Source organism: Bombus huntii, chromosome 10, assembly GCF_024542735.1.
Source record: "Bombus huntii isolate Logan2020A chromosome 10, iyBomHunt1.1, whole genome shotgun sequence".
In the NCBI taxonomy this organism is placed as follows: domain Eukaryota; kingdom Metazoa; phylum Arthropoda; class Insecta; order Hymenoptera; family Apidae; genus Bombus; species Bombus huntii.
In genome coordinates this window covers 8,531,160-8,553,551 of record NC_066247.1, presented here as the reverse complement: position 1 = coordinate 8,553,551, position 22,392 = coordinate 8,531,160, and the positions used below count along the sequence as shown (strand labels likewise).

At 40.6% G+C, this 22,392-nt stretch overlaps 1 protein-coding gene and 1 long non-coding RNA gene across 2 annotated transcripts in view; one reads left to right on the top strand and one right to left on the bottom strand.

The window, feature by feature from the left end:
• The window catches only part of LOC126870187 (dynein axonemal heavy chain 2), a 39,195-nt gene that overhangs the window by 15,515 nt on the left and 1,288 nt on the right, over positions 1 to 22,392 (top strand). The window contains exons 21-60 of the mRNA XM_050627683.1: positions 354 to 574; positions 795 to 909; positions 1,354 to 1,525; positions 2,388 to 2,563; positions 3,170 to 3,332; positions 5,830 to 6,054; positions 6,262 to 6,550; positions 6,634 to 6,771; positions 7,281 to 7,451; positions 8,008 to 8,299; positions 8,388 to 8,479; positions 8,687 to 8,890; positions 8,985 to 9,190; positions 9,272 to 9,457; positions 9,684 to 9,903; positions 9,999 to 10,165; positions 10,240 to 10,460; positions 10,574 to 10,683; positions 10,750 to 10,865; positions 10,931 to 11,031; positions 11,377 to 11,555; positions 11,734 to 12,033; positions 12,195 to 12,482; positions 13,145 to 13,335; positions 13,636 to 13,811; positions 14,064 to 14,215; positions 14,927 to 15,091; positions 15,188 to 15,354; positions 15,741 to 15,912; positions 16,551 to 16,763; positions 17,152 to 17,367; positions 17,471 to 17,621; positions 18,104 to 18,253; positions 18,422 to 18,554; positions 19,018 to 19,362; positions 19,515 to 19,787; positions 20,006 to 20,350; positions 20,676 to 20,813; positions 20,876 to 21,152; positions 21,769 to 22,176. Coding sequence (XP_050483640.1) covers positions 354 to 574; positions 795 to 909; positions 1,354 to 1,525; positions 2,388 to 2,563; positions 3,170 to 3,332; positions 5,830 to 6,054; positions 6,262 to 6,550; positions 6,634 to 6,771; positions 7,281 to 7,451; positions 8,008 to 8,299; positions 8,388 to 8,479; positions 8,687 to 8,890; positions 8,985 to 9,190; positions 9,272 to 9,457; positions 9,684 to 9,903; positions 9,999 to 10,165; positions 10,240 to 10,460; positions 10,574 to 10,683; positions 10,750 to 10,865; positions 10,931 to 11,031; positions 11,377 to 11,555; positions 11,734 to 12,033; positions 12,195 to 12,482; positions 13,145 to 13,335; positions 13,636 to 13,811; positions 14,064 to 14,215; positions 14,927 to 15,091; positions 15,188 to 15,354; positions 15,741 to 15,912; positions 16,551 to 16,763; positions 17,152 to 17,367; positions 17,471 to 17,621; positions 18,104 to 18,253; positions 18,422 to 18,554; positions 19,018 to 19,362; positions 19,515 to 19,787; positions 20,006 to 20,350; positions 20,676 to 20,813; positions 20,876 to 21,152; positions 21,769 to 22,176 — 8,024 coding nt within the window. The remainder of the gene's footprint in view (positions 1 to 353; positions 575 to 794; positions 910 to 1,353; positions 1,526 to 2,387; positions 2,564 to 3,169; positions 3,333 to 5,829; positions 6,055 to 6,261; positions 6,551 to 6,633; positions 6,772 to 7,280; positions 7,452 to 8,007; positions 8,300 to 8,387; positions 8,480 to 8,686; positions 8,891 to 8,984; positions 9,191 to 9,271; positions 9,458 to 9,683; positions 9,904 to 9,998; positions 10,166 to 10,239; positions 10,461 to 10,573; positions 10,684 to 10,749; positions 10,866 to 10,930; positions 11,032 to 11,376; positions 11,556 to 11,733; positions 12,034 to 12,194; positions 12,483 to 13,144; positions 13,336 to 13,635; positions 13,812 to 14,063; positions 14,216 to 14,926; positions 15,092 to 15,187; positions 15,355 to 15,740; positions 15,913 to 16,550; positions 16,764 to 17,151; positions 17,368 to 17,470; positions 17,622 to 18,103; positions 18,254 to 18,421; positions 18,555 to 19,017; positions 19,363 to 19,514; positions 19,788 to 20,005; positions 20,351 to 20,675; positions 20,814 to 20,875; positions 21,153 to 21,768; positions 22,177 to 22,392) is intronic.
• Positions 16,923 to 19,413, bottom strand: LOC126870199 (uncharacterized). The gene is made up of 3 exons (XR_007691226.1): positions 19,267 to 19,413; positions 19,016 to 19,206; positions 16,923 to 18,588 (listed from the first exon to the last, which is right to left on the bottom strand). It is a non-coding gene; the product is annotated as an uncharacterized LOC126870199 (long non-coding RNA).

Here is a 22,392-nt window from a genome sequence, read left to right as displayed (position 1 = left end):
CTTAAGCGGCTGTAAGAAAGAACATAAGCGAAAGAAAAACAAAGTAAGCGTATCCAATAAAATCGTCCAAACATAAGACGCGCGTAATGCATTGTAATTCGAACAGGCTGTTCGGAATATTCAGGCGAATTGAACAAGCGCAAGGAAAGAAAAAGGAGAATGAAAAATGTACGACACGTCGTCATCGTCGTCGTCGTCGTCGTCGTCTGTTGGAACGTGAAAAGGAAAAAAGGGAGGCAAAGTCGCGTACCAACACGAAGACCGCGCTATAAAATAATATAAATCTGGTCCACCGGAAGCATTTGCATTTTTCCTCCGACTCGGCTCACCTAATTTCTCTCTTGTCTTCGTAGCTGGTCTACTGGAACTTCTGAATAAACTCAATGACAAGCTCGAATCGATGCAACGTGCTCTGGAACAGTACTTGGAAACCAAACGACACGTGTTTCCAAGGTTTTACTTCATTTCTAACGACGATCTACTAGAGATCCTTGCGAATGCGAGGAGGCCCGAACTGATACAACAACATATTAAGAAGCTCTTCGAGAATATTAAATTTCTGACCACAACTAAGGTAAATTTAACTTGTTAGTTGAATTTATATTCATTGCTAAAAAAAAAAAAATATATGGATATTTATCTGTCGAATTACACGTATTTCTCATTAAAAATGTCTTCGTTGTAAGTATTGGACTGTTTGAAAAATTCATAACGTTTCTCGTACATTCTAATAGATTTATTTTATTACGTTGTATATTATAATATACCTAATGATATTTCGTGTAACTTTGTAGTCCATAATTGGAAAGAATTTGGCTATTGCGATGAACTCTAACGAAGGAGAATGTATCGATTTTAACGCGCCCGTTGTTCTGGAGGGTCAGGTCGAGAAATGGCTCTGCGACGTTGGTAAGATGTTTCTCTTATGATAGATAAATGTTTCAATAAAAATCAGTTTGAAAAAATACTGATAAACTAAAGCTCAGTTTCAAAATTATCTCCATTAATATCTTAACGATGGGAACTATGACGCAGCAACTTTACGTACAATCAAACTGTATGGAAGTAAAAAGACCCAAACATCTATCATCCATCTCATTCGAAAATTAAATTTGGCACTGTACGAGTGCATTCGGCGATGAAAAAAAAAGGTCAGCCTGGTATCGTTCGGGGCGCTTTTATCCGGCGTTTTCAAGGGGCCATTTGGCAACAATTTTTCATGAAAGGCACGCAATTTGTACGGGATGGAAAGGCATAGCGCGGGAACGACAGCGGTAGGGGTAGATCGTGCAATGGAACGACGGGAAAAAAGGGCATAGAAATGAAAGAAAAAATAAAATGGCGATTTCGCAGAGACCGCGATGAGGACCAGTCTGCGCGAGGTGCTGAAGCAGTGTCGTAGCGCGCTGCGAAAAATGTCCGCGAAACGCGACAGGTGGGTGAAAGAGTGGCCAAGCCAGCCTGGAATTACGTCCACTCAGATCCAGTGGACGACCGACTGCACCCGTACCCTTCAACACTGCAAGTGAGCCTCACACATGCTGCTCTGGATGAAAATTTAGCGACGACGTTGGTTACAGCAGTCTGTAACCAGAACGATGGACCTGAAATTGACGGGGTGGTGGGTATGGTTGAAAAGAGAGGAAAAGGGGTGATAAAGATAAAGGGATAGAACAGAAGGAAAACCAAATCTAACGGCTTCAAGGCTGCCTCTGCTCTGTTGGAGACAGACTAAACGAGGGAAGAACGGAGAACGAAGACGCGGGCAGAGGGAAAGTGAAAGATACGGGGGTTGGATTCGCGAATAAAGGGACACGGTTACTCTAATAAGGGGAATTTTGCATATTCCGGCTCCCGTGTTACGATCCACAGTCACACCGACCTAGCTGAACACCCTTCCTCCCTCGTTTGCATATACTAGCCGTACTGCGAATAATTTAACACACACCCAACGGTGGAGAAGGAAATCCCTACGTCCCGGGACCCTGTTCCAACGTTCGTCCGCGGGTAGAACAGCTATCCGGGTCTGGGTGCACCCAGAACCTTCTCGTTGGCCACGGGGATGTTACTCTCGTTGAAAGAAATAAAGGGATACAAAGGTGTCGGACAAAGAGGCTGATTATGCCGCTTGCGAGGGGAAAAAATTTCCTTCAGCTACGACGCTTTACTGGTAGAAGGCTAAATGTAGATGCGGAGAGGTGATACTGTCTGACGAGGATAATTAATGACTCTTTTCTTTTTTGGATAGTCTGAGTTTTTTTTACGAACGATTTTATGGGTTGCGTAGAACGAACGTTAGATAGATTAGAAGTATGCGATGTTGTAACGATAAGAGAAAAAGGGTTTCGCTTGAATTTACTAATAACGGGTAATAAACGTATTTCAAGGATGGTGGACTCGAGAAGGCCGCTGAAAAAGCTACGAAAACGACAGAACCAGGCATTAAGCAAGTATACGGAAGCGATCAGAGGCGAACTGACCCATCTTCAACGATTAAAGTTCAAGGCGATCGCGGTGATTGAGATCCACGCGAGAGACGTTATCGAGAAAATGTACCGAGCTAGTAAGTGATCTATCCAATTTCCAATCCAGTCAGCTTCCAATCTAACCAAATCTTGTATCCTTTTTGCTTTCTTGTTGTCCTTGGTCAAACTCTTCTTAAAAACAGCATATCACAAACAGCTATATCACACAATATCAGAATAATATTTTAACAAACGTTCCCTTTTGCTGTATAGCTTAAGACTTTTTCACGATGTCATATTCGCGTTAGAACATTAGAACATTAGAACATTAGAACGCGGTTTTCAACGAATGGTCGTCTGTCCCCCAGAATCTCGTAAATTCATTGGGCTGTATCGAGTCGAAAATAGATGAATAGCCAGATAGATTGGAGCGCGTATTATCCTTGTATCCCTGGAAACAATTTAGCCCGTGCCATCGGCAAATATTGCTAAGTGAACAGGTGCAACGTTTGTCCAATGTATTCCGTAAATTCGCGCGTCAACGATTTGTCCGGGGACGCGTCGCCAATTAATGCGATTTCGTGAATTAAACTAATATACGAGGGGTCGACTGATTTCGATGTTTCATCACGCACGACGCGATTCGAACAGGATTGTCGAAAATACGTTTTCGTTGCAAAGCCGATTTTCGACCTCGTTTACAGACTGCAGAGACGTGTCCGCCTTCGAATGGCTGTCACAGCTGAGATTCTACTGGGACAAAGATATCGACGATTGTATCGTCTGGCAGACGAACACGTATTTTGTCTACGGATACGAGTATCTTGGAAACACGGGACGTTTGGTGATAACGCCGCTCACCGATAGGTAAGATATTCAATTTCCTGCGATTTATGGTAAAAAAAAAAAGAATAGCATTGGATAAAGAAACGAATCGTTTGGAAAAAGAAAATAAGTATTTAACAAATCGGTGTTATTATGCTGGAAATCTAAATCATATAATAATAGTCTTAAGTCTAGTACCTGCAACAGAATTTATTTATTTTAACTTTCTATAAAAACAAGATATGCATATTATCGATATATCAAAATTTGACCCTAATTTAACACAAAACGCATCAGTTCAAATACCGCTCCTAAAAACAACCCTTTTCTCGAGGCGGAAACTTACAAGCTACTCGTCATCACGATTGGCAGCAGGAAACAGGATCACGCGTGAAAGCGATTACGAATGCGTGAACCATTCGAGAGGCTATTACACGCGAGTCGGTGCTATAATATGGGATAATTACGTCAGAAGTCGCGACGATTACCGATGGCGTGCGAGCTTACAATTACGCGCAATCTCGCGGTGACTCGCACTCTATTACCCTCGTCCTCGAAATATTAACTTCGTTAGACGTAATGAAACAAAGCATACATGACACCGACTGCAATTCGGGACTAAATTGCTTGAAACTTCAGCTACTCGCAATATGAGGTTTGGTTCACCTGAAGTCGCCATTGATCTCTATCTCAAACTATTAAACGGAGAAGAGTTGCTAACTAATCAGATTGGCAATCTCGTGGATATAGTAATTTCTTTGTCCAAGGAAATTCTCTAAAAATTCATCCCACCAATATGTGGAATACGCAAAGTCATTCGCTTCGTCCTGTTCCACTGATTCTACAATACTTAAAATAAGGATCGCTAAATGAAGATATTTAAACAATCTGAAAGCCTCGTGCAATAAAATTTCGTTACTATTATCGTCTATTAGGAGGAAAATTAACGAAACTATGGAGACAAGCGTCTTCGACTCGTTGAAGGTAATTCGTTTTTAGTGACTGTTTCGCATGTGTCGTTCTCTGATCGAACGCTGACATTCGAGTTTTCTCTCATAATTGATGAACTTACATTAAAATCCAAAGAGCTCGTCTCTTCTCTTCTACGGGGTTGCGAGAATCTCGTTGATTAACGTTAATTACATCTCCGCTGATGTTCCCCCGGTGAAAATTTGTCGCTTGAACGTTTCTTCGCGAATGTCCACGAAGTTTCGCGAACTTTCGAGGATCATACTCGTCGTCTTGAGTCCAAGAACCATCGTTGATTAATGTTGATTACACCCTTTCGAGAACGTTTCGCAACTTAAACCACCCTCCTTACCCTCTCGACAAACATCAAAACGATCATTGACTTTTTAACAAATTCGTGTCCTTTCCGCCGTTTTCGACATCGATTGTATTAATATGTTGCTATCGTTTATTCTCATTGTTTATTTCTCGTAGTTGATCGAATACTGTGATCGTTCAAGGTTGGTTAGCGTTTGCACGTAGTGCGCCGATTAATAAAACTAATTAGCTCGAAGAACAATCCACCACTGTGAGAAATAACCGTTAAAACGATTGCTAAAAACTAGAAGTGACAAGTAAGTAAAAAGTAAAAATGGTAGAATTTTTAAAAACTTGTGCTAGAGGATGTGCGTTGAATTAGGTTGAAATGTTTGACAAAACAACACATGATCTCAACGATTTTACATGTAGTATATGAATTATATCTGGAGTCTATCGTTGCCAGACGAAAAGTAGAGAAAACGACAAAATCCTACGGATCTCCAAACGCAATTTCCTTGGTCCAGCAATGCGGACATAAGCTCAGCTTGTGTACAGAACCGCGTAATATACGTCAGTTAGGACAGGATGCGATACAATCTCTCATGGTGGTTGTTATCGAGAGGGAAGAGCAGTTTGCACGACAAGGGACATCAAAGGAAACGGATCGAGGGGTTTGGAGGACAGCAACGCCAGCTCAGAGAGGATACTTAACGCGGTATCGATTTAATCGCGATAAAAGGGTTCGAGCCGCTCGGCTCTAATTTATGGACAGGGCCGGCCGTCCCGATACATTTGTTCTCCGGTTCCGAGAATTTGTCTTGCGGAAAGAAGAACGCAACGCGCCCTCCGAGAAGCACGATTCTTCGTAGTACTACGTCGCGTCCCACCCTTGCAGCCGTCGTCGACTCGCCCCTTACTCTAGAAACGGATTAAACGATGAATCGCTGCGTGTTCGAATTTGTAGAAACGTTCAACGAGAGATCGGAGATGCTATAATGTCTGGAATTTTTGGCTCGTTTTGCCGAATATTTATTATAAATTCTTCAACTATCTTATTTCACGCTAGATTGTAAAACTGTAAAAACGAAGAGGCTACTAAGGTATACAGATTATACTCTGTTTAATGTTAAAGCAAGTTTAATGTTGTATGCGCCATGCTTAATATGGTTATAATGTGAAACATGATACGATTTGAATTATCGACTCGATCTAATAACTGTCATAATAAATTAATAGCAACCCTTTGAGAATAATTCTATTTCGATGGTAGGTGCTACATAACTCTCACCACAGCTCTACACTTGTATCGTGGTGGCAGCCCCAAGGGACCGGCTGGTACAGGGAAAACCGAGACCGTGAAGGATCTAGGAAAAGCACTGGGATTCAATGTGATCGTGCAGAACTGCTCCGAAGGGCTGGATTACAAAAGCATGGGCAGATTATTCTCTGGACTGGCTCAGACCGGCGCATGGGGTTGCTTCGATGAATTTAATCGGTAAACGAGAAAGATCATCCAGTTTCTTTATATTGGTTTCCTATGCCCTCTCGTTATATCCACGCAATACTATGTCATCTTGAAAATAGTTGTGTTTTCGAAACATTGACTTTGCCAAAACTACATTTCGCTGGTTTCGATGTTGTTTGACCTTCGTGCAATGACACTTGATGGCCACTACAATTGAATTCGTTTTCTCCGCGATAGCATAAACATCGAGGTGTTATCGGTGGTTGCACAACAGATACTCTCCATTCTCTCTGCACTCTCGCAGAAACTCACCAGGTTCGTGTTCGAAGGCTATGAAATATCGCTGGTGCACACCTGCGGCGTCTTCATCACGATGAATCCAGGTTACGCAGGTCGCACTGAACTGCCTGATAATCTGAAATCCATGTTCAGGCCAATTTCAATGATGGTGCCTGACAGCGGCATGATCGCCGAGATCAATTTGTTCTGCGAGGGTTTCGAACAGACGCGAATTCTCGCCAAGAAGGTTCGTACAGTCCTTCCGTAAAATATATCCTTTTATGAGACTCGAATTAATCCATTTTCCTTTTTCTACTTTCTTCTTTGTAGGTTTTCACGTTATATACGCTAGCTCAGCAACAATTAAGCAAACAATTTCATTACGACTTTGGTTTGAGGGGAATAGTGACTTTAACGAGATACGCAGGAAAAAAGAAGAGGCTTTATCCGAATCTGCCGGACGAGGAAGTAAGATTGCAGAGAATACGTGTTCTGATGAATAATTTGCATATATAATTCAATAACAATTCAAATTCTTATTAGTATATGTATGTATTTTAATCTTCAGATGCTTCATTCGTTAGAGTTCGTCAGAACACGAAACCACTGTAACGATAGCTTAACCATTCCCTTTTTTCGTTCTTTTCTTTACAACAACAAAACCACATAAGGACAGAAAAATCCAATTTTCCATCGCCTCAGCCTTTCATCGTTTTACGCTACAGTCAATCCCCGCCGCTTATATCTTTACTTTGCCATTTTTCTCTCGATTACCACTTTGTTTACACTCCTCTCTCTAAAACAGTTTCTACTCTGTCGCCACACACCGTGTTCGAGATAGATTCGAGACTTACGCGACTATGTTTATCCGGTCGCTTTACCGCGATAAACGTGGCGCGATCGTTCGATCCGGCATTAGACGTTACGTGATCGGTAAAACGAGGGAACGATGAAAATATATGGTGAATCGCGCGCAGGTGATCATTCTTGCCATGAAGGATATGAACATTGCTAAACTCACCTCGGACGACTTACCGTTGTTCCTTGGTATCACCAGCGATCTCTTCCCCGATGCGGAGATACCAGCGGTGGATTACAGCGAAATTATCGGTTACATAACCAAGGAGGCCATCAAACTGAAGCTCCAGGTAATCTCGAACATCTCAGCCCCTTACATCGAACGCAGAACGACGTGCTGATCTTTACAGGCGTTTATTTTTTAATAAAAGAACCTTCGATCGAGGAAATATTACCATGTTCGTCAAAATAGTAATCTTTAGTACTTGCATATTGCACGCTAACAATCAGAATCCAAAGATTCGAGCTGAGAATAATGTACTCTATAAATTACAAAACTGCTCCATACGTCCTTACAGATATCGATTTTTTCATTGCACGTTAACTTTTAAAAACGAATTTTATCGTGTTATAAAATTCTATAGCAGCTATAACAAGGAACACGATCAACGCGCCTGTATATATGCATTTATTCCTCCTCAATTTAATTTTAAAAAAATATTTCACGCTAAAGGTTCGATTACCCTTAATTGGACTGTCAAAGCGGGCGAAAATCAACTGGTATTTCAATTCGGTCCCGAATTTCAGTCGATCGTCTTCAGACGCCATTAACGTCGCAATCTAGGAGGCTGCGTGAACTTCTGGAAGTGCACGCGCGCCAGTTTGCACAGCTAACATTGTTTACAGCCTATTCCCCTGATACTGACGAAAGTTATCGAGCTGTACGAGACGATGAATTCGAGGCACTCGACGATGATAGTGGGCGAGTCGAACACAGCGAAGACGGTTACATGGAAGGTGTTACAGCACGCGATGACGAGCATGAAGAACGACAAGAAACCAGGATACACCGCCGTTCATGTCTATCCCATTAATCCAAAGGCGTTGAGCCTCGCTGAACTTTACGGCGAATACAATCTCACCACTGGCGAATGGCACGATGGCGTTATATCGTCGATCATGCGAAAAACCTGTTCCGGTACACAGAATTCTTTATATTTTTTGGCTACCACGGTTTGGTCGCGGCAAATTGGACAAAGTCGACAGAGTCTCGTTACTTTTGACAGACGATAGCCCTGACACGAAATGGATCCTCTTTGACGGTCCAGTGGACGCTGACTGGATCGAGAACATGAACAGCGTAATGGACGATAACAAGGTACGCGTCCTGAAAGCTTTACTCTCTCGAAAAATCCAGATATTATTTAGAGAATTTCACTTAGTTAATAACCTTCGAATAGAAGAAAATTTATATTTAAAGGGAGGGGTCTAGAAGTTTATAATTCTGTTTTTTTAAACTTACAAATAATAAGTTAACAATTATTACTAAATTGTATAAGTTATTACGAAATAAACGTGTCTATAGGTTTTAACTCTTATAAATAACGATCGAATCACTTTGCCGAATCAAGTATTGCTATTATTCGAGGTCCAAGACCTCGCTGTCGCCTCTCCAGCGACGGTTTCGCGGGCTGGAATGGTATATAACGATTACAAAGACCTTGGTTGGACACCTTACATGCACAGCTGGCTTCAGAAGTTTCAACGACAGACAGAATTCGTGGAAGAAGTAAGTCGCCTAGTCTTATTACAAACTTTGATAGAAAAAGTCAAATTAGAGATGTGAAATCGATACGATAACTAAAGTGAAATATATACTGCAGATGAAAAAATTGTTCAGTGCCCACGTGAACGATACTTTAGAATTTAAACGACGAAAATGCGAGGATCTTGTCCCAGTTCCCGAACTAAACGCCGTTCAATCATTATGCAAGCTTCTAGAAGTGCTTGCCACCGCTGAAAATGGGGTTGAGTTCACGGGAGACGTAGACATGTTTGCCAATATTTGCAGAATGTGGTTCTTCTTCTGGTATAATTTTTCAAAAAAGATCTCACATCCAGGAGACGCAATTTTTAGATCTAATTTTACAGAGACTTGATTTTGTGTTAGTTTGATATGGTCTATTTGTGCGTCGGTTAACGAGGAGGGTAGATTTAAGGTGGACAATTTCATACGAGAGATTGAAGGCACGTTCCCACTGCGAGACACTGTATACGAATACTTTGTAGACTCTCGACTACGATCGTTCGTTTCCTGGGAAGAAAGATTGCCTCCGGTATGGAGAATCCAGTCAAGGTAATTTTAAACAATTTACATTTTATTATCTTTCCAAGACTTTATTGGTTCTTCTAAGACTTTCCAACGAAAGTGTATGTTTCTATTTGTGCCCCTGTATTACACTATCGTATACCAAAAAAATTTTATTTCTCTGAAAAAGAAAATTAAAATCACCGTATATTTTTCGAAATAAAGATATTAAAGTAAAACGAATAAAATAACTATGAATAATTCGACATACCAGGATGCCGTTCTACAAGATAGTAGTGCCGACCGTAGACACAGTTCGATACGAGTTCATCGTGAACTCGCTGCTAAAGAACCAATTCCCAGTTCTTATAGTAGGTCCCGTAGGCACGGGAAAGACGTCGATACTCCAGTCGGTATTAAACTTCCTAGACGAGGAGAAATACAGCGTGCTGACTCTGAACATGTCCGCCCAGACGAATTCGAAGAACGTACAGGTAAACCCGCGATTTCCTACGAAAGATTCGCTCGTTAAGGAATACAAACGATGTATTTGCATCGGAACAAGTTGGCGAAGTTTCGCGCGTTTTAGGACACAATTGAGAGCAGACTCGAGAAACGGACCATACGTGTGTACATTCCTGCAGGCGGTAAAACTCTGATCACCTTTATGGACGACTTTAACATGCCTATGAAAGAGATATACGGCTCGCAGCCGCCATTGGAATTAATTCGGCAGTGGATAGGATACGGTTTCTGGTACAATCTCGTTAATTTTAACAATTGAGCTCATAATATTTCATTACATAATATTATTTGATGAATGTGTCAAGGTACGATCGAGAGAAACAAACACAGAAATTTATACAGAAATTACAATTAATGGCGGCCATGGGTCCCCCCGGTGGAGGTCGGAACGTTATTACGAATCGCTTATTGACAAAGTTTAATGTAATTAATATGACGTTCCCGGTCGAGAAGCAAATCATCAGAATATATGGGTCGATGTTGAATCAACATTTTGGTGAATTCCATGCAGAAGTGAAGGGAATATGTTAGTAGACGTATCATTTCGTCTTATGATGTCCTTATTGAAAAAGATGTTCCATTTTTAATTTAAAACTACCGTAAGTAAGGAATTAAACAAAGAGTGTTTCTCTTAATCAGCCAACGAAATAACACTTTCCACCATCGGCTTGTATAACAAAGTGATCAGCAAGATGTTGCCCACGCCAGCGAAGATACACTATCTGTTCAATCTAAGGGACATATCGAAGGTAGAAGCGTTACTTTGGGTCCTGTATTTTCTCGGTGACTCAACCTTCGATATTTTTGCCAAACAGGTTTTCCAAGGTCTGCTACGAAGTCATAAGGATTACCAATTTTCCAGACAAACCTTCCTTCGTCTATGGGTGCATGAGACGTTCAGAGTCTTCTCCGATCGATTGATCGACGAAAAGTAAGCGAATCTCAAAAAATCTTCCCAAACACTTTCTCGCAGAAACGAATCTTTTTCTTCTTCAGAGACAGAGAATGGTTCGTAGATCAAATTGGCGAACAACTTGGGAAACACTTTGAATTGACTTTCCAGAATATCTGCCCCGAAAAACGATGTCCCTTATTTGGTAAGTTGAATTGACCCATCAAGGGCCAAACGATAGTTTATTTAATAAGAGAGGTATTATGGGAATCCTTGGAATTTCCTCTCACAGGCACAATGTTAAAAAATAGAACTTGATTCTTGAATGTAAATTGATTGTAAAAAAAGTTGCAAATGAAATGTTGCGTTAGTGCGGTGTGATCCTTAATGAATTCTGAAGAAAGATACCGAAGTATTCCTAAGTTGAACTTAATCTGGCCACTATTTAACCCTAGCTCCGTGTAATCCAGGTCTAACTTGGGTTAAACCTAAGTCAGTTTATTCGAATGTAACTCGAATCTAATCCAGACTTAATCCACGACACTCGCAGGTAGTTTCATGAACGTTTGGGACATATACGAGGACCTTACGAACCTTACTGCCGTAAGGACGTATATAGAGAATCAAATGGACGAATATAACGCTTCCAGTGGCGTGGTTCGCATGAATTTAGTTCTTTTCCATGACGCGATTGAACACATCTGCCGTATAGTTCGCGTGATCTCTCAAGTCAGTAACGATTCTTATAAATCTAGAATAATAAAACTAGTTAAGCTAATTAAAAAAATGCATTAGGTCACGTGGAAATCGATTTGATTAAATTCGTGATACGAATGATTATTTTCAAAAATAAAGGATAACAATGAAATTATCACGATAGAAAATGATATGAAATATCCTTCGACAGCCCCGTGGTAACATGCTTCTAATAGGGATCGGCGGAAGCGGAAGACAATCTTTATCCCGAATCGCGAGCTACATATGCGAACTGGCCACCTTCCAGATCTGTGTTACAAAAAACTACAAACTACCCGAATTCCGCGAAGACCTGAAGGTCCTATACTCAAAAACAGGCGTGGAAGAGAAACCCACGACGTTCCTCTTCAACGACACGCAAGTGACCGAGGAGCAATTTCTAGAAGTAATAAACAGTATACTGAGCACGGGAGAAGTGGCCAATCTCTACAAGAGTGATGAGATAGAAGAAGTATGTTTCCTGCCGATACTAAATTTCATCCACTTCCTATTCCTTCCTATCGAATTTCATTTGCGATATCTATTTTCCATAATGAAATTCTTGATTATGGATCTAAAACGAATCGAAAGACTTGTACATGCATAAATTCTTCCTGTCCTTCTGTGCGATAGATTAAAAAGAAACTGACAAAGGAAGTAATACGTGCTGGGCGAGTACCAACGACAGAAGCGATCTATTCGTTGTTGATCGAGCGGGCGCGTGCCAATATGCACTTGGTGGTATGCATGAGCCCGATCGGAGACGCGTTCAGAAACAGATTACGCCAGTACCCGAGCCTGATCAACTGCACGACCATCGATTGGTTCCTGGAATGGCCAAGGGAAGCCCTCCTCGAAGTTGGCAACAAGTTCCTCATGAATCTCAATCTGACGCTCACTATCACCGGCGAAAATAAAGCGGTTGGTCTTCGACTGCGCCTTCTACCGCTCCTTTCCGGCCGATCGATTCCATTCGATTCCGATTTCTCCGGAATCGAGACACCGCCTCTAAAGAGAAAGAGAGAAGGAAGGGTGAACCACATTCACGTCCTCTCCATTTCGTGGAATCCGATTATTTTCCTCTCGACAACTCACCCTCACCCCGTCTGGCAAACTTCCTTCCGAAATGCAATCGTCCAAGCGTTTCCGGCAACCAGGCGCTTAATATTTTTGAATTTGCCTCGATCATGTATCCTCCTTCGAGTGTTCGAGCATGGAACACCGGCGACAGGAATCCCAGATTTCTCTTACTCTTTGTTCTTATCTTCTAGTTGTAATTTGCTTGCTTGGTAGTTTTTAAGTCTCTTTCAAGTTAAATATTTATCAAATTATTTGTATATTTATTTTTAAACATTATTTATTATTAATTATTTTAAACATTATATTTATTTTTAAACATTTCGCTTTAAAGATTCTGTCTTTCTGTCCTCGCTCTTTTTTCTTTATTTGTATGTTGTTCCTTGGTATCGTGTGTTTTTTTAGGCATATTAAGCATATGAGCATAGTTATGAGGTTAAATAGAAATTTGATGAATTGTACGATCAATGTTAGAGCTTACATCGTAAAACCAAAATGTTCTACAGGAACCTCGACAATCGGCGACAGCGATTCCTTTGCCACCGCTTCAAGAGCGAATGCGGGATGGAATTGCGGCTATTTTCTCTCTGATCCATAAGACCGTGTCAGAGTTTTCCAGCAGAATGGCTGCTGAGATGAAGCGCTACAATTACGTGACACCAGTGAATTTCCTCGAACTAGTTGCTGGCTATAAAACGTGAGTCTCTGCCACGCTAGCCAACAAAATCTCTTTAACAAGGGTTTTCGTTGAAAAATTCACGAATCTCCTTGGAAAGTGAGACCACAAAAATCTTTGGTAAAGTTCTGTAATTTTCTGCGTAGTAAACACTCGTAGATATTATTTGAAATATTCTTCTTCTCGTCGCAATTATTTAAAAATATTTTTTGAGGATGCACGTGATTTAATAAAACTTGTATAAAAATAGAAAATAACTTGAAAACGGAAGGCAGCAAGGTAAACGACACGTCATGTCAGTTGGATGACCCTCGGTTTCAGAATGCTGGCAGAGAAGAGAGAGGACTTGGCGATCCAGGCGAACAAACTTCGCAACGGTCTCTCGAAGATCGACGACACCCGCGTTAAAGTGAACGAAATGGCTACGGAACTGGAAGTCACACAGGAGCAGGTTCATAAATCTACCAGGGAATGCGAAGAGTTTCTGGTAACGATCGGTACGTGTCATCCTCTCAACGCTGATGTATCGTCATTAAGTGCAATTAGATCAATCCAAGGAAAATTCGCGTGATCTTGACTTACGTAATAATTCACTCGTGCTAATCTTCCTTTCAGAAACATAAAACCTTAACACTATATATATTGTGATTTAATAATAAAAATTCTATCACTTAAAATATTTAAAATACTCAGAATATACTTAAAGCTGGGAAATCCGTCTCTGTTCCAATTATCACGTGATTTAATAGTGAATCAGCGTCGCGACGCGGACGAGACACAGAAGACAGTGGCCGCGCGATCGCAGCGGATCGGTGAAGAACAAAAGGAGTGCAAAAAGCTCGAAGAAATCGCTCGAGCTGATCTCGCAACTGTTGAACCAGCTCTGAACGAGGCCATGAAGGTACCTTCCCCAACATTAATTCTTCTATCGTCTCGGTAATATCGTTCCGGTTCGTTTGCTACTGGTGATTAAGCAGCGCGCTACTTCGCCGTGAATCGAACGGTGTTACGCCTCGAATATTCGGTAAAATGGTGAATTCGATGGCGGACCCCGGTATACGTCCTTATTATTTGCAGCCGTCGCGTCCGACTTTTCCCTGCTCGCGACGACCGCTCGGTTCCTTCAACTTCGCGTTTTATGCGCGCCGTCCGAAAAAGTTTCTCGCCAAAGTTCGTCGGTACGTTTTATAGACGACAGTAACACCGGACGTGTTACATAAATTCGTTCCATGGACTGCTTTGTTAAGAAAAATCCTGGAGGATGTATGGCGGCGACGCAGCTCTCGGCTTCGTCGTTCGATCGATCATCGATCGTGACCCGTATAACGGTATTTCAACTAGTTGAGGGAAAATTGGAAACTTCAATTCGATTAGAGATGGAATTTCCAAACATATATTAGTCAAATGTAGTAATTAAACTGTAGTAAGAATAATTTCGCCGGCTGTTGTACACGCTGTACAAAGTAAAATTTCGATTGTTCCCACTCGAATCCCTTATCACAATACGTACGAGTTCTGCCTTCGAAATCGCATTCATCCATATGTATAGTCGAATTTATCGGTACGATACTGGCCTCGTATCTCACCCTATCAATTGTTATCCGTAACACAGGCCTTGGACGCGCTGAGCAAGAAGGATATCGCGGAGATAAGATCTTTCACGCGTCCGCCGCCGAAAGTGGAGATGGTAATGGAAGCGGTGATGATCCTGAAAACCTCGGAACCGAGTTGGACGGAGTCGAAGCGTCAACTAGCCGACGTGAACTTCCTCAACACGGTAAGGAAAAGCACACAGACCAACGATCCTCTTCCTACTCTTTCTATTCCAAACAAAATTTCACGGAATATTCTGCGTCTGCATATTAATTTTTAGCTGCGAGATTTCGACAAAGACAACATCTCCGACAGGACACTTCGACAAATTAGCAGGTACACGTCAAACCCGGAATTTGAGCCAGAAAAAGTAGGTTTGGTGTCTGTGGCAGCCAAATCACTCTGCATATGGGTCATCGCCATGGAAGAATATGGGAAACTTTACAGGTAATCTATCTCTCTTGAAGATTAATATTTCGAATGGGAATAGAACAGCGGCTCTCAACTAGTGATACGCGTATCGTGAAGGGTAGCTGATAATAGATAGATATATTTCGGAGAATATACGGGAAATTCACGATGAATAAAATTTTCTATCTTTCGTGGAGCAGCAATTTATTAAAATCGAGCATACTTTGTTTGGTTTGGATTACTTGGTATGCCCGTATATGCGCGTTTTGATGTCCTCGTAAATAGCAAGCATTTGCAAAGAGGTTAAGAAGCGCGGAAACAGAAGAAGCTCTAAAACACAGAGTTCCTTCTTCTATTCTCAGTTCGAAGGAAATGAAAGAAATTGCGATAGACTAGATAAAAATACGCCATTGAAATCGCAGAATCGTAGCACCGAAGAGGGAAAAATTGCAGGCTGCGTTGAAATCTCTCAAAGAGAAGGAACAAGCGTTAGAAGAAGCGATGCAACAGTTGCAGAAATTGCAAGAGAAGCTGAAGAAACTGCAGGAGATGTACGACGCAAAGATGAAGGAGAAAGAAGAGTTAATTAAGCTGGCGAGTAGCTGAATAATCGTCTCGATTTGAATCCCCATTTCGAAACTGAAACTACATGAACGTCTAGTGGCCTCGGCTGTGCCTCTCCCATATAGTTTTATTTGCACGGATTTGCGCTTTGGCAGAAAGTTTCGTTTGCTCGCTATTTAAAGACCAGATATCATCAGCATCGCGTATTTGCACGGACTGCGTTCAGCGCGAATTTTCGAATTACTTTTTGGTCCTGACCCGAGAAAGTCCCTCCACTGATATTTGTCTTACATGTTTGCGGCTCTTTCGCGGTTCAAAATTTCTTTCGATATCTCGCGATAACGAATCATATCGTAGTTAAAGGTTGACTGGCAAAATGAAAGCTTTGTAATATTACATATCTGCTTTAAATTTCATTCGCGCTATTCTATTTCTTTCTAATTCGGTAAGAATTCAATTTACTTCTTCGATCCTATTTTAAATATATTTTCCAACGAAATAACTCCGCGGCTCTTTCAGCTCTGACCAGAATTCCACAACGAAAGTCGAATCGATAGGGTGTACTCGAACGATCACAGCTGATCTGGTGGTCTTATTTCGCGGACGAGCCAACGACTAAATTTCAACTATGCTGACTCGATTCTACTTTCAGTTCCGCGTGTTTTCAGGCGGAACTACTGAAGTTGAAACTGGAGCGAGCCGCGATGCTAGTCGACGGTCTCTCAGGCGAGCGAATTCGATGGGAGAACACGGTTGCTTCGCTGGCCGAGTTCTTTGACTGGTTGCCAGGTGATTGCCTAATATCCACCGCCTTTGTGTCCTATTTGGGCCCGTTCGTATCCAATTACAGAGAGGAACTGATAAGCATCTGGATGAAAGAGGTGAGTTAAATGATTCCATCGTAATGGTCGAAAGTAATCGTCATAATTCGCGAATGTGTCCAAGAGGGCAGAAAACCTTCCGCGTCCGTTTAAATCCAAGATGGTTAGATATTGTGTATCATATATGTTGCCGTGCAGTTGTGAAAATAACCATACCAGCTCTTTTAATATAAAGTTTTATTTAGATATGATTATCATTCTTCCAGAAGGATGATTGCAAAATAGTTTTACTCTGAGATTTCCGACAGCGGGGTGATCGTCCAACATTCTTCTGGAAAAATGACCACTTTTTTGAAAAGTAGTCGGCAGTGATATAAAATTTAATAAACAAAATGTATCGATGTTCTTGTTCTCTAATTTCCAATGGTGTCCGCAAACGAACTCGAAGGTGCAAGAAAAAGAAGTTCCAACGTCACCCCAGCTCGATGTGAAACAATTCCTGGCCGACCCTGCGGTCATCAGAGACTGGAACATGCAAGGATTACCATCCGATGATTTTAGTACTGAGAACGGTATCATTGTGGTCAGAGGTACAAGGTGGCCATTAGTAATCGATCCACAATGCCAAGCAGTGAAATGGCTGAAAAATATGGAGGCCAAGAACGTAAGCATCTGCGATCCAATCTAGGAAACAAACAAATTACAAAAGAATCTTAATTACACAAACATTCTTAAGCGAAATCTCTTCGATCTTTTCGCGGTCATAGTCTCTAAAAGTGATCGATTTCGGCCAACCAGACTTCGTCAGAGTATTAGAATACGCGATCCAATATGGTAAACCAGTTCTACTAGAAAATATCGGTGAAACGATCGATCCGGTATTGAACCCGATCCTTGAACGAGCAATAGTGAAAATAGGTATGTAAAAGTATCATGAAATTATTGGAGTTCAATAGCAATTCAAATGGAAGAAGCATCAAAGACTCATTGTCAGTCAATGCAGTTAAACGTAAATTCAATAAAAACGCTGTGCTCTGTGTATAATGGCTGTATTCAGAATCGTTTTCGTCTTATAGAGAAGATTTAAATTTTGCAATGATAATTTACAAATAAATATTCTGTTTATAACCTTTTATTAAATCCGTATATATGATATTAATCCCTATTACTTTTTTCTTAGTAAATTAATAACAGCTTCCGTATTAATGAAAGTTGCTGTATGATCGTCAAAAATTAATACGTATACTTTAGAGAGCAACAGGAAGAGATAATTCCGAATTGAAAGTCCTTATCCCTCTAAAGGTCTCTCCAATTGCATATGTTGGCACTCGAAACGTGTAAACTTTACCTTCCAACGCTAAATCGCGTCCATCTACAGTACGTGTTCTCTGACTGTACAGAGAACCAGATGATGATCAAGTTCAACGAAAAGATGATCAGCTACCACGACAAGTTCCGGCTCTTCATCACGACGAAACTCGCGAACCCCCATTACGCCCCGGAGATATCCACTAAAACGACGTTATGTAACTTCGCCATTAAGGAACAGGGTAACTAATTGTCTTATCGTGCGTCAGTTGGAAAAGGGTAGATAATAGAGAGCGAAAAAGATGGACACAGAGAGAAGGATGAACGGGAGGCGAACTAGATCGAGAGGGCGGTAGAGGAAGAGGTAGCCAGAGGAGACAAAGTCTAGAACCTTATTATCCTGTGCGCAGGACTGGAAGACCAGCTCTTGGGAATCGTGGTCAGAAAAGAGAAGCCGCAGCTCGAAGAACAGAAGGACAATCTGGTCTTCACGATCTCGTCCAATAAACGAACTCTCAAAGAACTCGAAGACAAAATACTCCAGTAAGATATCCTTTGCTTCTTTTGATCCCTTCCTCTGTAACATGATAATAATACGTTGGAAATAAAGCGCACGTAACACGAGAGTTAACCCTGTGGAAGTTGCAGAACTAACAGTTGGGTCAAAGATCACGGTATACTTGAAAAAATGTTTTTAAATCTATATCTTTATATCGCAGCATCGATCTTTGCGAATGGATACATGATACTATTGAGAAGCATTACCAAACAGTTGCTCGTTTTTAACAAGATATGTTTCAATTACAGAATTACGGATACATCTAACTACAATGATCAGAATTAACAGTGTAACAGGATATTACGACTGTCTTTGTGGTCTTCATACGACAGCTGTTCTTTGTCAGCAACTTTTACGATATATCTATCTAAGGACATAAAAAGATTTCACAACTTCCAAAGAGTTAAGGAAGCATATGGTATTTATATGTGCCGTGATTTCATACAGTCTACTGAACGTGGCCGGAGACACTCTACTGGACGACCTGGATTTACTGAGCACGTTGCAATCGTCAAAGGCGACCTCGACCTCTATCGAGGAATCGTTGGTAGTGTCTGAACAAACAGAGAAGGAGATAGACCTTGCCAGAGAAGAATACAGGTCCTGTGCACATCGTGCCGCGATCCTCTTCTTCGTCTTGAACGACATGAGTTTTATTGATCCGATGTACCAATTCGCCTTGGACGCATATATTACCTTATTTATGCTGTCGATCGACAAGAGTGCGAAAAGTATAAAGCTCCCTGAAAGAATCGAGAATCTAAACGAATATCACACTTATGCATTGTACAAGTACGTATAGCCCTATACAGAATGTCACGAAATATGTGAGTAACGTTCATAGGCTCGATCGCAAAAATCAAAACGATGAAATAAATTCATGTATAAAAATGTTGATTTTATATTGCGCTATTACCACTCAAAGACAACTCTCGTTGAATCAGGAACACGTGTCGAGGTCTCTTCGAACAACACAAATTACTCTTTTCCTTTAACATGTGTATGAAGATCTTGGACGCACAAGATAAGGTGATTCCTAACGAGTATGCGTTCTTGCTGCGTGGTGGAATCGTTCTGGACAGAGAAAATCAGCCAGATAAGCCGATTGGCTGGTTGCCCGATGAAACTTGGGATAATATCACAGAACTCGATAAGCTGGCTGGATTTCATGGAATTGTTTCTTCGTTTGAACAGTTTCCACGAGATTGGCATAATTGGTGCGTTTCCTGTAAATTGTTATATCAAACAGTCCGATTTATTATTTTTGTGAAATATTAATTATAATTTTATTTAATATTATAAAATGTTATAATAATTTTATAAATTGAATAATATTTAGGTATATTAATACGAAACCACATGATTGGTAAATCGTCTAAAAGTCACCATTTAAAAATTTACTATTTTTATAAAATAAAAATCAAATAATATTTAGGTACGTTAACACGGAACCAGAAAACACACCCCTAGTAGCAGAGTGGGAGACGAATTGCAACGTGTTTCAGAAGATGCTAGTAATACGTAGCTGCCGTCCTGACAGAATTTCCTTCTGTATCGCGAACTTCATCGTGCTAAATCTCGGTCAAAGGTTCGTCGAGCCACCGGTACTCGACCTGAAGGCAGTGCTCGACGATTCCGTAGCACAGACTCCGCTTATATTCGTCCTCTCGCCCGGCGTGGATCCTACGAGCACCCTGATGCAACTAGTCGACAGCCAGGAAATGACTAACCACTTTATGACTCTGTCTCTGGGTCAAGGACAGGCGCCCATTGCCACTAGGTCGGTTTTATACAAAAGAAAGTAGAATTTTAGACTTTTAAGGAACATGTCATTCTGTAGATTAATGTACTTGAAAAAAAAAATCCGAATTAATCGAACGATATTATATTTCAGGAATAATAGGAATTTAACTATCGTATTCATAAGAAATAAAATTTTATAAAGCATGAATATATAGAAGAAGACTCATTTCTTACATGATTTCCACTTTGTTTTCTTTGATACAAGTTTTATACTTTAAACTTAGTAACAATATCAATTTTAATACTAAATTTAATAATAGTATCATTTAATAATAAAAAATTTCACAAAAATCTACTTGCAGAATGATAGAAGTAGGTGCAAAAGAGGGGGCTTGGGTGTTCCTAGCGAATTGTCACTTATCGCTAAGTTGGATGCCGAAATTGGACAAGATTGTGGAGACTTTAGGGGCCAGTAAAACCATAATACACCCGCAATTCAGGTTCGCGTTTGATCGCAAGTGTCGCTTGAGTTGATAATGAAAGGGTCTCGAATCGATTGCAGATTGTGGCTTAGCTCGAGCCCAAGTCCCCAATTCCCTATATCGATCCTGCAGGCGGGTATAAAGATGACCACGGAACCACCGAAAGGTTTAAAGGCAAACATGAAACGACTTTACAGCTTAATAACTGAGACCCAGTTCGAATTGTGCCAAGCAAAGTCCAAATACAAGAAGCTTCTGTTCGCCCTGGTATTCTTCCACGCGATTCTCCTCGAGCGTAAAAAGTTCCAGCAATTGGGCTGGAATGTCATCTACAGCTTCAACGACTCCGACTTCGTGGTAATTTCATCGACTGGTTCGCGATTGGACCATCGACAAGATTGAAATATTCTACTAACATTGTTACTAAAATCTGATTTTTCTCATTTGTTCGATTTCTTAGTTACAGACGTTTCTGTTTTTGAAATTACTTGACAATTTTATTTATTAAATCGCTATTCTATAAGAGTTAATCCAGTATCGAGAGCCTAAAATTATAATAGCGTAAATCGGTCTACTGCCAGTTTTTATAAAATAATTTGATATTTTTAAAAGTACTTGATACTTTTGAAATTCTCAAAATCTTGTCTTACATCACTTTGATTTTAAGTCCATTGTATAAGTACTTTGTTCAATAATATACAAATATAGACTTGATCGTTAAAACTTCTTAACCAGATCATGATAATGAAATAAAAATTTAATCTAAAGACGTGTGTAATCTGCAATTAAGAACTACGACCAAAATATCGATCTGATTCTATTTCCTACAACTAAACATCAAAACAATAAAATAATTTTATTCGAATGTTTTTTAAATTCAATTATAATGATATATAGAAACAAGATATAATATGAGAAAAATTATAAGGTGGAAAATAGTAGCTGTGCGATTGATTTTTCGTTTTAAACATAGGTATCGGAAAATCTCTTGCAAGTGTATCTTGATGAATACCCAGTGACGCCATGGGAATCATTGAAGTATCTCATAGCAGGTGTTTGTTACGGTGGACACGTGACCGACGACTGGGACCGTCGTTTGCTAATGACGTACATTCAACAATATTTCACCGAGGAGGCCCTGACTGTGCCCTATTATCGTTTATCATCGCTACCAACCTATTACATACCGAGGGATGGTTCGTTGGCATCCTATCACGATTTCATCACGGTCCTACCGACCATCGACAAACCGGAAGCGTTCGGTCAACACCCGAACGCAGATATCACCTGTTTAATCATGGAAACCAGAAATATGTTCGAAACTCTGATGGGACTTCAGGTCCAGGCAGTTGCCAAAGAAGAAACTACTAAGGAGGAAAAGGTTTGTAAAAACTGACAATAGAAAATTTCAATTATCTAAACTCTCTAGGAACAAACAGTTTACATAGCATTTCTTTTACTAGATTCGCTAGATTTTTACTGCTAGAAATAAGATAAAATAAAACATAGCAGCTCTGTCACTAATTGTTACTGGAGGTCTACAAACTAGATCGAGCAATAACTCAAATTTCGTTCCGCTATAAAAAATTTAACAGAC